This window comes from Camelus bactrianus, chromosome 18 (assembly GCF_048773025.1).
Source record: "Camelus bactrianus isolate YW-2024 breed Bactrian camel chromosome 18, ASM4877302v1, whole genome shotgun sequence".
NCBI classification, from domain to species: Eukaryota; Metazoa; Chordata; class Mammalia; order Artiodactyla; family Camelidae; genus Camelus; species Camelus bactrianus.
Window position 1 is genome coordinate 15,299,243 of NC_133556.1, and position 17,329 is coordinate 15,316,571.

Here is a 17,329-nt window from a genome sequence, read left to right on the forward strand (position 1 = left end):
AGTTACTCTTTGTGCATGGTGTAAGATAGTGGCCTAGTTCCATCCTTTTGCATGTGGCTGTTCAGTTTTCCCAACACCATTTATTGAAGAGACTGTCCTTTCTCCATTTTATGTCTTTGTTCCTTTGTTATTAACAGACCATAAATGTGTGGGTTTATTTCTGGGCTCTCACTTCTGTTCCACTGATCTGTGTGTTTGTTTTTGTGCCAGTCTCATACTGTTTTGATTATTATACCTTTGTAGTATAGTTTAAAATCAGGACATATGATATCTCCAGCTTTGTTCTTCTTTCTCAAGGCTGTTTTGGCTCTTTGGGATCTTTTGTGGTTCCATACAAATTTTAGAATTATTTGTTCTAGTTCTGTGAAACATGACATTGGAATTTTGTTAAGGATTACATTAAAGCTATAGATTTTTTTGAGCAGTATAGACATTATAACAATATTAATTCTTCCAATCTATGAGCAGGGAATATCTTTTGTGTGTGTGTGTCTTCTTCAGTTTCCTTCATCAGTGTCATAGTTTTCAGAGCACAAGTTGTTTATTTCCTTGGTTAAATTTATTCTGGGGTATTTTATTCTTTCTAATGCAATCATAAATGGGATTGCTTCTTTATTTCTCTTTCTGATAGTTCATTATTAGTGTATAGAAATGCCACAGATTTCTGTATATTGATTTTGTATCCTGTAATTTTACTGATTTATTAATTATGACAGATTTTTTTTAATGGAGTTTTCAGGGTTTTCTACACGCGGTATCATGTCATCTGCAAGTAGTGAGTTTTAATTCTCCTGTTCTGATTTGAATGCCTTTTATTTTTTGTTGTTGCCTAATTGCTGTGGCTAGGACTTTGATATTATTTTGAATGAAAGTGGCTAGAATGGGTATCCTTGTCTTGTTCCTGATCTTAGAGGAAAAAGGTTTCAGCTTTTCACCATTGAGTATGATGTTAGCTGTGGGTCTGGCATATATGGTCCTTATTATGTTGAAGTGTGTTCCTTCTATACTCACTTTGTTGAGAATTTTTATCACAGGTAAATGTCGAATTTTGTCAAAAGCATTTTTTACATCTATTGAGGTAACATGATTTGTATCCTTCATTCTGTTGTATCATGTTGATTGATTTGCAAATATTGGACTATCCTTGCACCCCTGAAATAAATCCCACTTGGTCACGGTGTTGTTGGATTCAGTTTGTTAATATTTTGTTGAGAATTTCTGCATGTATGTTCATCAGTGATACTGGCCTGTAGTTTTCTTTATTTAATGATGTCTTTGTCTGGTTTTGGTATAAGGGTAATGCTGGCTTTGTAAAATGTGTCTAAAAGATTTCCCTCCTCTTGAATTTTTTGGAGGAGTTTGGGAAAACTAGGTTTTGAATCTTCTTTGAATGTTTTGTAGAATTCACCAGTGAAGCTGTCTGGTCCTGGACTTTTGTTTGATGGATGATTTTTTTAGTACTGTTTCAGTCTCCTTACTAGTAATTGGTCTCTTTAAATTTTCTATTTCTTCATAATTCAGTCTTGAAAGAGTGTATGTTTCTAGGAATGTATCCATTTCTTCCAGGTTGCCCAATTTGTTGGCATATAATTGTTTGCAGTAGTCTCTTACGATCTTTTGTTATTTCTGTGGTATTAATTGTAACTTCTCTTTCATTACTAATTTTATTTATTTGAGCCTTCTTTCTTTTATCCAAGGCTAAAGCTTGCCTACTTTATTTATCTTTTCAAAAAATCATCTCTTAGTTTCACAGGTTTTTTTCTGTTTTATTTTATTCTCTACTTCATTTATTTCTGCTCTGATCTTTATTATTTCCTTCATATACTAATTTGGGGCTTTAATTGTTCTTCATTTTCTAGTTCTTTCAGCTGCAAAGTTAGATTATTTATTGGAGATTTTTCTTGTTTCTTGAGGTAGGCCTGTATTGCTATGAACTTTCCTGGCACTTTTGCTGTATCCCACAGATTTTGGTACGTCATATTTCTGTTTTCATTTGTCTCCAAGTATATTTTGATTTCTCCTTGATTTATTCAATGGTCCATTGGTCGTTTTGCTGCATGATGTTTAATCCTCATGTTTTAGTAGGTTTCCCCATTTTTTTTCTTGTGGTCGATTTCTAGTTTTATATCATCGATAGAAGAAGAGAGATTCCAGCTTTCTTTTCATTTCCACTCACATGGGCTATCTTTTACTCCCCACACTCCCGCCTTCACTTCCAGTCTGTGTGTGTCCTTATTTCTGAAGTGAGTTTCTTGTAGGCAGCATGCAGATGAGTGCTATTTTTTTTTAATACATTCTGCCACTCTCTGTTTTTCGATTGGTGAATTTAGCCTATTTAAATTAATTATTAAAAAAAAAACCCAGTGGTTTTGTGCTGGTTTTCAGGCTGAGAGTCTGTGAGTGAGCCCTTTAAAAGCAAGTCTTCTGTTCTCTGCAGTTCTGTAGCTCTCCTGGGTGTATTCCCCACTGGTTTTCAAAACCAGAAGTTTTGGGGGCTCATCTCTCTTGTGCAGAATCCAAGGATGGGGTGCCTGATGTGAAGCTCAGATCTCTCAGTCCCTAGGAGAATAACTGCCTTTGTGATCTCTCCTATCTGTGGATTGTCGTGGCTGGGGTGTGGTTTTTTTCGCTTAATGAGATCATCTCTCTGCCTCTCCTACCCGCCTTGATGCTGTCCTTTTACCCTCTCTTGGGAGACTCTGTTCACCCAGTTTTCAGAGGAAATTATTCCATATATAGTTGTAGATTTGTTGTCTCTGTGGGAGGAGGTGAGTGCTGGATCTTCCTATGCCACCATCTTGAACCTTCCACCTTTCTCTGCTGTCTTACCTCGCATTTCCTTTATCTGTAAGATGGGGCTGTTGTGAGGATTCAATGAGCTCGTCTGAGCAATGTGCCTGGCTCTACAGGTTCCAGACTAGAAGTCCCAGATTTGTAAGTAGCAGAGTTTGAATCCAAATAGTTGGACTCCTAGTTGCTATGGTAAACTCTATCCCAGTAGCCAAATCTGAGTGCAAATATTCAGAAACCCAGCCTTTGGCACCTCCTTTCAGATCTCTTAGAGATAATCTACTGCAAAGTTCAAAGAGCAGGTGAATCCTGTTAGCAGTTGTGTATTTTTTTTTTTTTTGACCCACACAGTGGTTTAAAAATAAACTCTATCCATTGCCAGTGTTGAAAAATAAGAATATTCTACATTTCTGATTTCTCTTGATAAAGGGAAAAGGGAGACCTGGCATACTGGCCTTGTATTCCTGACACCAAAACCCCCTTTAGGTGGGCTTGTGCTCTCCAGTTTGCCACAGTCCTCACCACTCCCTATAATACTCCCTACTCCCAGGCAAGAATCAACTGCTATTTATATTACACTTGTGTTATTTTTCTAACGGCACCGTTAAGAGAAAAGTGATGTAATTAGAGACCAGTGTCTCTATCAGAGGTGAAATGAGAGTCTAGATTGGAAAAGCCATGTTTTCCAAGAAAAATAGACAAAGAAACATATCTTGGAGGCAATGATAAATATACCTACAAGGTTCACATGCCAAGTGTGTCTTGCCCATTTCACTCACTGCTGCCACCCCTATGGCCCATGAGACAGGGAATTTGAGACCCTTGGTTGAAAAGAACCCCCTCATTTTGCAGATGAGGAAACTGAGGTCCAGGGAGCCCGTGAGTGGCCCTGGCTCAGGGATGACGGCCCCTAAGGCATACTGCTTCCGGAGCTTACCTCTGCTGGCTGGCTGGCCGTCACCATGACTGCCACTGAGGGCATCCTTCCTCAGGCCCCTCCTCCCACTAGCAGGGTGCTCCCTGTGGGAAGACTGGTTAAAGATGTCGAAGTCATCACTGCAGACTCTGGGGGTTGCCCTCTGGGCTCTCTCACTGGCAATGACATTCCAGCTGCTTGTCCGCCCTTGCTCACGCCTGGGGCCTTCATCCCGGGCCTCGGTCTCTTCAGACCCCTCAAGGATGGCGTTGTCTGACAGAAGCCTACCTCTGCAGTCTAGCTGCTTCTCCGGGCTCAGCCAGAGGGGTTTTGATTTCTGGCCTCCCTGCTTCTGGCCTTTCCCTGCAGGAGAAGGTTGTAACCAAGATGGAGTTTTCCCTGGCAGCTCAGAGACTTTTCTGCCCATGAGGTTTTCCAGCTGTTGGATCAGTGAGAGCTCCCGGTCAAGGGGAGCAGGGCATTCCCCAGGTGGAGAGTGTGGAGGGGCACTGGGCACGCCACCCGGCGAGGCTGGGGCAGCTAAAAAGCTGAAGTCTTCCTCTAACTTGGACAGACTGTCTTTCGTGCAATCTGGAGAATTCATCCTTTCACCAAAAAAATTTCCTGGCGAAGAAACCTTCACATCCTCCGCTGCTCCAGCTGGCTGCGCATCGCTGACATCAAGCATCTCGTCCCCGTCTGTGCCAGCCGTCTTGCAGGCACCTTTGCTTTCTTCCGAGTGGGTGGTAACGCTGTTCTCCATTCTCTCGTTTTGCAGGCCCACCAGGATGCTCTGGTCAGCGGGGGCCTCTCCGCCTCCTTTGTCTAACTGGCCATCAAAGATGAGATTTTTGTTGACATAAAGCTTCACGTTCTTGGCTCCCATGTCAAGATCCTGAAAACACAAAATTTCACAAAATGAAGATGTGCAGCATCAGACTGATGTATCAGATTTTTGAAAGGAGCAGATGAAAGGAAGGGAAGCGGAAGCGCTGGGGCTGTGAAGTAAGGATCAGTCTCATTTCTGTGCAGAGTGTTAGCGTCCGCTGTAAATCAAAGGACAGTCGCAAAGAGAAGGCCTCCATCCCCACCGTCATCATTACCTCCTGCTGGGACATTTGTAATAGCCTGCTACTTGGTCTCCCTGCTTCCTGTCTCTTGCCACTTCAACCTCAACTTCACATTGCCACTAGAGTTAATTTTCTACAAGGGCAGATTGGGCCCAGTCGCATCCTTTTGTGAAATCCTTTGTTTTTTCACTGCCTATAGCAGCATCCTTTAAAATGTGGTTCCTGGGCCTCCTACAGCAGAAAAGCTTGGCAGGCACAGAAAATGCAAACTCCCTGGGTTCCCCGGGTGCCGTATTTTGAGGGGGCCCTGAGCGCAGAGCCTGAGACAAGGATTTGAGCACAGGTAGCTTACTGGCAGGTGTTCTTAGAGAAAGAGCCAGATGGGGCAAGAAAAAACCCAAAAAGGTTTCTGAGACAGTCACTGCTGTGGGCAAGTGGGGCTCCAGCAGGCTAGGGGACTCTGAAAACGCACCTCAGAAGTGTCCCTTGAAAGGTAGGAGGCTGGGTGTTTATCCACTGACCCCCTTCTCTGACACTGATGGTTGCCCCGGGGACACCGACTGCCTATCCTATGCACAAGCTGAGCCCTCCAGTGGCTTTGGGAAAAGGATCCAAGCAGAAGGCTTAGAGCCCAGAAGCCCTGGAGGTGGTACCCAGTCAGCAAGCCTGGGACTGCACAGAAGGTGGAGAACCCCAGGCCCATGCGATGAATTCCGAATTCCTCGGCATGACACACAATAACCTTTACAAAAGGGTCCCTGTCTAGCCTTCTGTCTCCTTCTCTCCCAAAACTTCCGCCCCATAGCATGCAGGTGTGCAACGCTTCTTTGGTCATATTTCAAATCAAGTCATACCTCCTCCCCGTACTGCCCTATTAGTCTATTCCTCTTTACATAAAAACATGTTCAAAAAACAGCTTTATCAAAGAATATAAAATATACCTCATTTGGTAAACTGTGCATATCAAAAGTATACAATTTTATAAGTTTCAGCATGGATAGACCCATAAATTCATCTCCATGATCTAGGCGATGAACACACCCATCACCCCCAGGCTTCTCTCACACCCCTTGGTAATACCTCCCTCCCCCGTTACCCCCCCCCATCCCGAGCCAACCACCCAGCAACTTCCTGTCACTGTAGATCAGTCTGCATTTTCTAGAATTTTTATATAAAAGGAATCACGCACTATGAAGTCTTTGGGTTCTGGCTTCTTTCACTCAACATAATAACTTTTGAGATTCATCCGTGTTGTGTAAATGAATCATTTTCTTCCTTCTCATGGCTGAGGAGCAAGCAGTCTGCTCTGGGGTGCCCCCACAATCTGAGAGTCACTGTCGCAGCTGCCTCTCCTCCCTTCTCTGTGGCCCTCCCCTGCAGCTGGCCTCTGCCTCCTCCTCTACAGGAACCCGCTCAGCCAAGGGCACCCAGACCTGGGGTGACAGAACTCACTGTCTGGGCTGATTCTGATTGGCTCCCACTGTCCTGGTCTGTCATTCATAGAGCCCTCTTTTCACTCTCACGGGTCACCTGGTTTGGACAATTGATTTTTGGGTTCAGCAGGTGGCCAGATCCACTGGGCAATTCTCAGTCCTCAGGTAGGGTCTCCTCCTGCCTCCTTGCTCTCACCCCGCTCCTCCTCCTCTGCAGCTGGGCCGGTTCCCCTGAATGCTCTCTGGTGGTCCCATTCAGGCCCGAGGCTCTAAATAGCATCCCTGTGCTGGTGACTCCCGATTACTTTTACCTCCATCCCTGACCTCTCCACCCAGCCCCAAGTGACCACGTGACCTCTCTTCATGCATATCTAACCAGCATCTCAACCTTAACGCTCCCCAGACAGTTATCAACCTGCTTTCCCAGAACTGTATCTTCTCTCATCTTAAAAATGGTTCCACCAGCCAACCAGCTGCCCTGAGCCTGTGTCCTTGATTCCTCTCGCTTTCTCACGCACAATCCAATCAGTCCAAAGTCCTGAGGCTCTACCTCCAAAACCCCTCCCAAATCTGAGCTCTTCTCCCTGAATGGCTGCTGCCCCCTGGCCCGGAGCCACCATCACCCTTCCCGGAGACAACGAATAACCTAACCGTAACCTCCTAACTGGTCTGCTTCCTCTCTGCACTGTCATGCACCCACCCCCACCCACCCCGGCACACACACTTCACTTTCTACCCCGCAGCCAGTCTTTTATTTAAAAAAACAAAAAAACAAAAAAACCCCTTTAATCAGATCACAGTAGCCCCCTGCTTAAAACCACCCAATGATTTCCTAGTGTGTACAAGATCTTGTGGTGGCCCACAGCGAAAAAAAATGTGACGATGAATATATGTATGTTCATGCATAAATGAAAAATTGTGCTCTACACTGGAATTTGACACAACATTGTAAAATGACTATAACTCAATAAAAAAAGTTAAAAAAAAAAAAAAGACACACACACAAAAAAAGGAGAAGAAATTCCAGCTCCCTTCGGGTGCCAACAAGGCCAGCATGATCTGGTCCTGCTGACGACCTCTCTGACCCCTGCTCCCACTGCGCTCCCCTCCCCGCTCTGCTCTCAATAGGGCTGTGGCTGCTGCCCTGTGATCCTGCCAAGCTCAGTCCACCTGGGGACCTGTGCACTAGCCTGGAATGTTCTGCCGCAGATTCCAGCAAGGCTGGCTCCTCGTCTTCAGAGAGATCTGGCTGCTCTCTCTAGAGCAGTCCCCGCCCCATCCAGCCCATGGCCCTGTTTTATTTCCTTCTGGCCTCTGAAATGGTTTTGTCTATCAGCTTTTTTTTTTTTTAATTGAAATATAGTTGATTTACGATGTTGTGTTAGTTTCTGGTGTACAGCAAAGTGATTCAGTTCTACATACATATATTCTTTTTCATTATAGGCCATTGCAAGCTATTGAATATAATTCCCTGTACCAGCCAGTAGGATCTTATTGTTTATCTAATTTATATATAGTAGTTTGTATCTGCTAATCCCAAATTCCTAATTTACCCCCTAACCCCTGCATTTGGTGACCATAAGTTTGTTTTCTATGTCTGTGGGTCTGTTTCTCTTTTGTAAGTAAGTTCATTTGCATCATTCTTTCAGATTCCACCTATAAGTGATATCATATGATATTTGTCTCTTTCTGTCTGACTTACTTCACTTAGTATGATAATCTCTAGGTTCATCCATGTTGCTGCAAATGGCATTATTTTCATTCTTTTTTTTATGGCTGAGTGGTATTCCATCATGTGTGTGTGTGTGTATATATATATACATATATATATATATATGTATATACACCACATCTTCTTTATCCAGTTCCCTGTAGATGGACATTTAGGTTGCTTCCATGTCTTGGCTATATCAGCTTTTTAACTTAATTACTATCTTCCCCACTCAAAGTTAAGCTCCAAGCAGCAGAAGCCCTCCCAATCTCATCCAAGGGCCCAGTGAGTACCTGGCACACAGTAGCGGCTCAACAATTCCTTTGGAGTTATAAATGAATAAACACAGGTTTTCCCCTCCCACTCTTGGGCGACACTGCTCTCTAACTATCTTCAGAGAACAAACCTGATCAGAAAAATGGTAGCCTGTTGGTTTCAACCCTAGATCATCTTCCATCTTGCTCTGACTTCTGCTCTGTTCTTGGGACATGGGATCTGAGACCCCAGAGGCGCCCACCTGTACTTATCCCAGCCCCCACCCCCCAGCCTTCCTGAAAGCCAGGTAAGTAAGCTCCAACTACATTTCTAGTTTACTAAGTTATTGCTACGAAGGTTTCCGCAGCCATGTAGGAGGAGAACCCCCAAGCCCGTGTTACACCACAGGGAGCCGGCTTCAATCATCCAATTGCTGGATGGCAGGCTACTATTTGCTGCCTGTCAGAAAAGTCGATTCTCAAAGCACTCCTTTACATGTTTATATGGATGTGTTCTCTGGTTAGTGGAAGCGCAAAGCAAGTGCGTGCTGTGAATTAATCAGGAAATAGCTATTTGAGAAGGACAGCATGGCAGCTTTCAATGACTAGTTCTGCAAAATTGCCGCCATGGAAACATCTGGCGAGACAGACACGCTCTCATTGAAAGAGGTGATGGAGTGGTGAGGAGGCCTTCAGGCTGGGGCGGTCACAGGGTGGGCATCCTGGCTTCCACAATGAGATGCCCAGTCTCCACAAGGTGCTTGTTTACTGTCCGTGAATGGTCTAGAGCACCGTCTGACCTCGGCTCTCTCCAAGAAGCCTGGCTGGGAGGGGACAGAGAGAAGGGGGCAGGTTGGGGCAGGGGTGTGACTTCCAGTGCCCACAGGACCAGGCAGATAAAAGAGAGAAGCGGGCTAATGTGGAAACCACAGGGAGTGGCAGGGGTCCTGGGAGCAGAGAGGCTCAGGACCCCTGCCTGATGGTGCTTAAATCTGCCAAGTTTCCGACACTCTACAGACCAAACAAGCCACGTCTGTGGGTGGGTTTGCCCGAGCATCACCAGGGTGGGTTCCCTGGCGGGAACAGTAGTGGTCACTCCTCTGGGGGTGCCACGTGTTGTTCCGTGGCTGCGTTGTCCCACGCTGGCCTTGGAACAACTCCCCAGCGTGGGCATTAGGGCCCATCTGACAGATGAAGAAACTGAGGCTCAGCCTTCCCCAAGGTCACAAAGCTGGTGCACAGGGAGCCACTCTGGCTGGCATGCTGGAGGTCCTACTGCCATGTCCCTCTGGGTTAAGCCAAACCGGAGAAGGCCTCGGTCTCAGCTGTGCTAGCCTGGCCACGGGCAGAATCACCTGGGTGGAACAGTGAAGCCCTACTTCCATTTTTAAATCAGTCCCCGTGGACCAACTGTCTTGTACCCTCATCCGGGCTCCCTCCTCACTCCCCAGAGGCAGTCGAGCGTGTGCATGTTCATGTCCTTCCAGGCTCTTCTACGTATTTACGTTCAGGTTGACGCAGCCATCAACACACCTCAAAGTGTGGTCAGAAGCCCTGTGAGCTGCACCTGTGTGCGGTGGGGAAGACGGGGTTGAGACTTTTGTAGGCCTGTCCTCCCCGGCACCCCCTCAGTAAAGCTCTGTATAAGGGGTGCCTTTGGGGATAGATCCAGGGGGAAATTCTCTCGCTCCTAAAGAACCAGCCTGCTTCCTCCTTCCCAGCCAGAGGGCTCTCTAGTCCTGTTTCCTCCTTCGCCCCAGCTTCCAAGAAGTCCAGGGTGAAACTCCATCCTGCCGACGACCTGACTCTAGAGAACAATTTGTGTGTGTGTGTGTGTGTGTGTGTGTGTGTGTACTCATTTCCTTGGTGCCAACATTTCCTTCCTTGTTTAACTAGAGTTATTGCTCTGCCTTTGGTTGACGCTGCCTCAAGCTTTTTTCGCAATGGATTTTCAGAGGGGCACTTTGAAACTCTGTGGCTGGAAAGTGGTGATGGGAGAAACTTTCCTTGTCTACATCCTGACTTTCATCCTTCTTTCCAGGTGACGAGAACCAGTCACATGGAGACTGGAATGCATGTTAACACAACAATGTTATTTTGATCTAAGTAATTGAATTGACTCAGTAAGGCCACTTTCCTCCCTGGCCCTGGGGTCGGATGACATATCTCTCCCAGGGAGCACACACACTGCTCAGCCAAGACTGATGGCGGTCCGGTTCCACCAAGATAGCCACCCAAGCAGGGCTGGGGGCTCTTGCGCTCACAAAGCACTTTCCCCGGAGACACACCTGCAACAAAGACTGGAAGAAATCATTTGGAGCAAAGCACTGGCTAGTGCTGGATGCCAGGGAGGCTCCATTAAAGCAGACCCTTCCTCGGCGTGGGTGCACACGTGGAGCTGAACCAGACGTGTACCGTTGGACCTCATTCATGCATAGCCCGTGGGGGCTCCCCTGCCCTCCAGTTGGGAGCACACGCTGGGCCCGCAGCACAGGGAGAACACGGGCTGCTGTCCTTTACTGTTCACTTTGCCTGTAAGTGCTGGGTCCAGAAAGGAGGTACTCAGGGCTATGGGCTGATGGGGAAGGGGCTGATCCTAACCAGGTTTATCAGGGATGGGGGACTTTGGGGAGTGAGCTGTTCTGCCCAGACAGCCCCCTGCAGGCTTTGGGACCTGGCTCAGGAGCCGACTCCTCTGGGAAGCCCTTGCCCTCCCCGTCTGCCCCTTCCCACCTCCTTGGGTTGAGACAAGGGTCCTCCTTGGGCTCTCAGAGCTGGGCTTGCAACCAGATCCCTGCGCCTACTACGTCGTGGCCCTGTGTGCACACCTGTTCTCGCCCAGATGGAGACCTTCGAGTATGGGGACCTATTCCCACCTATCTGGTGGCCTAGCTCTGGGAACTCAACCTGCTCCTTCCTGGAGAACCTAAACTTGAACGTTTTATCAGGGAGAGATCTCAATGACCTTTTATATGTCAGTTGGGAGGAAGACCAATGAAAATCATTCTTTGTGATGAAGCAACTTTAAGAAGATGGTGGGACATGTGACATTAACAAACTACATTTAACCTACTACATGCCAGGCTGGGGACCAATGATTCTGACCACCCCCCCAATGTCACAGACTCAGAGGATGATGGATGTGGGTGGGACCTGACAGCCTGGGTCAGTAACTGGTGGCCCTACAGCTGAATATGTGCTGGTTTAAAATTTTCAGAACCAGCTGATAGTATCTAAAAACGGAGAGCTTTCACAAAACAATGTGCATTCCTGGCCCCTCTTGAAAATTCAGGCCATCTGGCAGGGCAGCATGGGGCCAGGGCACAGTGATGGCTGCCCTAGGCCAGGCCTGGCTTTCCAGTGACCACAGTCCCTGTCTACTGAAATGTGGGACCAGGTGGTGGGCACCAGGCTGCCTGGTAGTGATGTGACCACCAGCAAGTTGCTCTGCTTTTCTGTGCCTCAGTTTCCCTATCTGTAGGAAGGAGTGAATCATCAGAGTACCCATCTCATAGGACTGCTGTGTGAAATAAATGAGCTGATACCCATAAAGTGCTTTGAATACTGCCTGGCGTGTAATTCACGTTCAAGAAACAGGACCCGCCATCACTGTCTTGTACCCAATCTACTCCCTGGATGGGTGTACCTGCTGGGGCTGGCTGCTCAGGGCTAGGGTGGCTGGTGTCTGCTCCCCTAAGGCCTGGTACAGCCGCCCTCTGTTCCTGGCAGAGGTTGCCACAGGCATAGGAGAACCCCACCCACTCCAGGGTGGGGTCTAGCATTATTCTCACTAACTTGGGTCAAAACTCCCCTCGATCTGGGATCAAGCCTCAGCATGCAATTCTTGTCATTTTATTCCATCTAACACATACCATGTGGGGACCTTTCAGGATCCTGGCTAGTGTGAGTCACAAAAGATGAAAGCAGGGCTCCACTCCTTAGGGAGTTCACAAAAGCCAGGATAATTAGGGGTCACAGACTCACAGATGTGGAAGCATGGGGAACGCACACCCCCAAGTCCAGAGGCTGCCGGGGCTACTTGGCTCCAGCTGGTGGGTGCCACAGAGGGAACCTCATCAGCCCATAAGTCAGCTTTCCAATGATGTCAAACGTTTCACAAGCTGTACAGTGCTCTGAGGGCCAAATGGAATCCGCAAGCAGGATGGGTTTGGCCAGGGGCACCGGTTTGGGACCCCAGAGGCTCAGGAAACTGAGAACACCCTAGGGAAGCATGTGACCTGGAGCCCAGCAGGTGTGGCTGAGACCACCAGAAGGGGCCTAGGGCAGGCTCGGGGTGTGCGGCAGGCTGGTGCTTGAAGAGAGACTTAAGCAGAACCTGGACATTTCCAAAGGCAGCCTTGGTAATAAGACTGGCTAATTCCAGGTGCTGGGAATGGCAGGAGCAAAGGCACAGAGGAAAGGAGAGTTTCCTGGATGCCACAGGGCATAAAAGTTGCATTAGGATGGGAGAGCCAGAGAGTCCATCTTGGAGTCTGAGCGTGGAAGAGGTCACCAGGCGAGCAGGGCAAACGGGAGAGGTGGTGTGGCGTCAGGACAACTGTAAGCCATGTCGGGAAGACAAGTCAGAGTGGTGGGGACTGCGGGGCTGTGATCCGGCCCTGCCAAAGCTTCCTGGTGTGGATGTGGCCTGGTGTCACCAGATCTTTCAGTTTCTCAATAAAAGTCAAAAATCTCTCTTTTTCACAGAAAACCTCCCAATTTTTAAATGTGCACAGTTAATTCAAGGAATTTTGAAAACACCATGGGAGCCAGCTGAAATCTGCCTATATGGGCTGGTTCAGTCAGCCTGGGCACAGCCCCTGTGTCACGGCCTTCTTCCCAGGATGCCCCAGGACCTGGAATGCCCGGGCTGGCTGGGGACAGTGGCCAGTCCCCTGAGGCATCCTTCAGCAGTGAGGCCCTGGGCTTATCCCCTTCCACTGTCTTGGCCTCGTGGAACTGTGGTTTGCCGTTATCCCCCTGGGTCCTCCTGCCCAGGCGAGAGCTCACAGGGGCAGACAGCGTGTCTGATTCCCAGCCCCAGCACAACGCCTGAGTGTGGGGTGATCGATACACCTCGGCTGATGAGACAGAGGGACTGAGCAGATGTGTGAGCAAAGCGGGGAGACGGATGAGGCCGGCACTCACCGTGATGAGTCTGGCGCTGGGGCGGCAGGCAGCAGGGGAAGGAGGAGCTGGATGTGGAAGGAGACAGGTTTTGGCAGCAGAAATGGTGGGACTTAGAGAAGACTGGCAGCGAGGGGCAAAGGAAGGAGTGGAGGACTCAAAGGTGGGAGTCAGGCGCTGCTGCAGACAGCCAAAGGCAGCGGAGCCTGGAGTGGGGCCAAAGGGCCTGGGGTTGGGTCTGCTGGTCGGAGGTGTCAGTGCACTGCTGGGTGGAAATGTCAAAGAAAAGTACCTCGTGGCTAGGACCAGAGCTTAGTTCAGATGTTAAGCTTTGGGGAAGGTTTAGATTTGGGAGCTGATGAACAAATTCAACAGCATGTGACTTCTGTGCTTTTAGAGAAAAAGAACAAGGACCTAGTTTGGGTATCATGTTCTGTATTTCCTTCTTTTGGAGACAGTACCTCAGTTTTCCATTGGGAATCCACCCTTTCATCAACTTTACTTCATGTGGATAACGTGGGCCCCACTGCAGGGGCCTGGATGGTGGGCCCTCAATCTGGGACTTTCACGAGGACAGTCTCTTTCCACAAGGACAGATGAAATAAAGAGTGAGTCTGATGTTAGCAGGGACCACCACTTGGAACCTGAGGATGATGCCAGCAAGAGGAGAGCAGAGATACGTAATGGAGGGAGGCAGATGCCTGCTGACATAGTGTGAACTCCTGGATCCTGCCATGCCTGAAGCCAGTCACCTAATACTCTCCTGTAACATGGGCCAAAAGAACCCCTTTTTTCCTTAAGCTGGATTTAACTGGGTTTTCCATCCTTTGCTTCCAAGAGAATCCTGGCTGATACACTAGCCCTGGGACTAAGGACTTCAATCAACAGATTCAGCTACTAAATCAGTACTGGCCAAGGCTGGCAAAAGACGGGAGATGGGGAGTCCTACCCCCTAGAGGGTCTGGGATTTATCTTGCTGTCCTGGGCTGGCACCTGCACACAGGTGAGAAGTCCTCCCTGCTCAGACATCTGTCCAGCCCCAGTTGCCGCCTGTTCCCTGGTCTGCACAGCACAGGACATGGGCCTCAGCTTCTACCCTGGTTCTGTATCTGTGTTCTCATTCCCACTGGGAGCAGTCTAGCTCTGAATTCCAACCTTCTGGTTGGAACCTGAACACCTCACTGGGCATCCTCTCCAAAGGCAGAATTCTCTGCTCACTTCTCCTTTCTCTGCTGGCTAGGGGCCGGCTTCAAACCTGAGTTTCCTGGGATCCTCAAGGGGACCATGCTTGTATCTTCCTGAGCATAGGCGCTGCCCACAAATTTCAGATGCCACGGCCCATCCGCCAGACAGCATCCTTTAGCAACTGACAATGACCTAGACCAAGGCTGAGGCCAACCCCTGAGGAAGCCTCTTGTGCACCTGGGTCAGTGCCCTTCTCACCAGCCACCCTGCTAAGATGCCATCACGCTCCCTAGGCCCGAGGGTTCCCAGACCCCACCATGGGGCAGAGCCATCAGGCCACAGTGACTCAGCTGCCTAAATGAAGGTCACACCTTTGACTTCAAAGCCATAGCCATGTTTGGCCTTGGTTTGTGTCCTGATCCAAACAAATCAACTATTAAAAAAAAAAATCCTGGGGCAATTAGGGATCTGACTGCAGACTGGGTATTAGAGTGTAATAATTAATCACTGTCGGGTATGATCATGGCATTGGGGGTGATATAAACACAAACCAACTCCTTCTCTGTTAGAGACGCATACTGGGAAATCTATGAGTGAAATGACATGATTGCTACAATTTATCTTTATATGTTAGGGGGACAGATGAAGCAAAAATGGCAGAATGTTGATGATTATTGAAGCTGGTGAAGGGTATGAAGTCCTTATTGAACCAATCTCTTCACTTTTGCATTTATTTGAAAAATTCCCCCCTAAAAAAGGCCTTTCTGAAAATGCAAATACTGCCCTGGGATGAAATGAGTCTACCTACAGTGCATCCCAGAAGCCCTGCGACCCTCATCCAAGCCACCAAGTTAGACTATGCTAAGACCTCCTCTTGGGGTTCTCCTTTCCTTCTGACCCCTTCTCCAAACAGCATCCAGAGTGATCTTTTAAATTCCCCAATCAGATTGTGTCCCCCTCACCCAAAACCCTCCAATAATGATACAAAGAGCTGACCTTCATATAGTGCTCAAAAAGGCTGGGAGTCATTCTGAGCACTTCATATGTATTAACAGAACAATAATTATCCCATTTTACAGATGAGGAAACTGAGGCCTAGAGACATAGAGTAACATGTCCAAGGTCACAAGACTAGGAAGAGGAGGAGCGAGGATTTGGCCGAGGTGGGCTGCCTCTGACCACCCCCCTATTCTGCCTCTCTCAAAAAATAGGATCCAAACCAGCAAGGCCCACATGACCCAGTTCTCACCTACCCCTGGGATCCACCCTTAAACTCTCCTTTGTTCACCAGCTCAGCCTGTGCGGAAACTAGTTATTCCTGCCTCAGGGCCTTTGCTCATGCTGTGCCCCCTGCTGGGAATGCTTTTCCCACTTATATGGCTGCTCCTTCTCACTTTCAGGTCAGGGAAGGCCTCCTCCTCCTCCATGCCTCTCTGCCATTGCTCCATTTCATCATCTTCAGAACACTAAGCATTACCTGAAACTACACTATTCATTTGTGCCCTTATTTATCATCCCTCCTTCATGAGAAAGGACAGAGCTGTGTGGACAGGGCCTTGTCTATTTGTTCACCACGGTTCTTTGAACACCAAGACCTCTGTGGTCCGATACGTAGTCACCAGCCATGTGTGGCTAATTAAGTTACTATTAAAATGAAATGAATTATAAAACGCAGTCTCTCAGTTACAGGAGCCACATTTCAGGTTCTCAATGACCATCTGTGTCTTGCGGCTACTGTACTGGATGGGGCAGACAGAGCACGTTACTACCATCACAGGAAGTTCCATTGGGCAGTACTGGTCTAGATCACCATGGCCAGTCACAGAAATATACCACTGGGGAAATCGAACATTCCTTCCTTCATTCAAAAACAACTTAACGAGCACCATTTCCATGCATAAAATATACCCTGGGGCCTGCCTCATTTACTGCTGTGACCAGGCTGGAGATGGCACCTGAACAGTGATGTTGTGGGTAAAAACCGTGATGGCGTCTATGTTTTTACTGAAGGGTGGTACTGCATAGCAGATTAATGTGCTTATTATAAAGGAAGACAGATGGACCGTGGGGAGCTGCTGAAAGCCCACTTTTTGGATGGGTTATTACAGCCTAGAGAAGGGAGACCATTGACTCCTTTCTCCAAGCAGGTATCTCCATGCCGGGGAAGCAGAGTCAAGAAAATCCGCAGGAAAACCCCACGTTCCCTTCCCACCTCTGCCCCTTACTCCTCACTAGCTGGTCAAGCCATTTAATCTGGGGAAACATCAAAAAACGTGACAAACATATTATCACAGCCTCCTCCTGAGCCCAAGACAGACATCACTGATCAATCACATACCCTTTCCTGGAGGAACCAGAAGGAAAGTTCCAGCTCCTTCTCAAGCCCGCACTCCAGGCAGCCACTTCCAAGCAGAGCTGGCAAGAGAAGCAGTCTCTCTGCCTGGGAGGATCTCTCTGTTCTAAGCCCTGGCTTCTTCATCTACAGGGTGGGGACTGGCAATACCCCCCCCCTTGCAGGACTGCTGGGGGGTTAACTGAGATGATTCATTTGTTCAGTTATTTGTTCAGGCATCAAATGTTTACTAAGCGCCCACCGGGGGCCTGACGCCTGCCAAACACACGCAGCATCACATAAATCACAGCTGTGACAAGTACCGACATCTGATGCCGCCTCTGTGCGCCTGCATGGTTGGGTTCTAGCCTCCGTGCCCTTCCTCAGCCCCGGAGTCCCTCTGCTCCGGGCCGGCTCACACTCACCGCATCACCCAGTGAGGGGGAAGGAGCCCATCAAAGATAGCCTGAGGATTAAACAGGCAGCATATTTTCCAATAAAAGAGAACCGC

At 48.2% G+C, this 17,329-nt stretch overlaps 1 protein-coding gene across 8 annotated transcripts in view; it reads right to left on the bottom strand.

The window, feature by feature from the left end:
- The window catches only part of KATNIP (katanin interacting protein), a 174,042-nt gene that overhangs the window by 34,101 nt on the left and 122,612 nt on the right, over positions 1-17,329 (bottom strand). For all 8 annotated transcript variants that reach the window (XM_045521107.2, XM_045521110.2, XM_045521112.2 and 5 more), the window contains one exon: positions 3,728-4,601. In XM_045521107.2, coding sequence (XP_045377063.2) covers positions 3,728-4,601 — 874 coding nt within the window. The remainder of the gene's footprint in view (positions 1-3,727; positions 4,602-17,329) is intronic.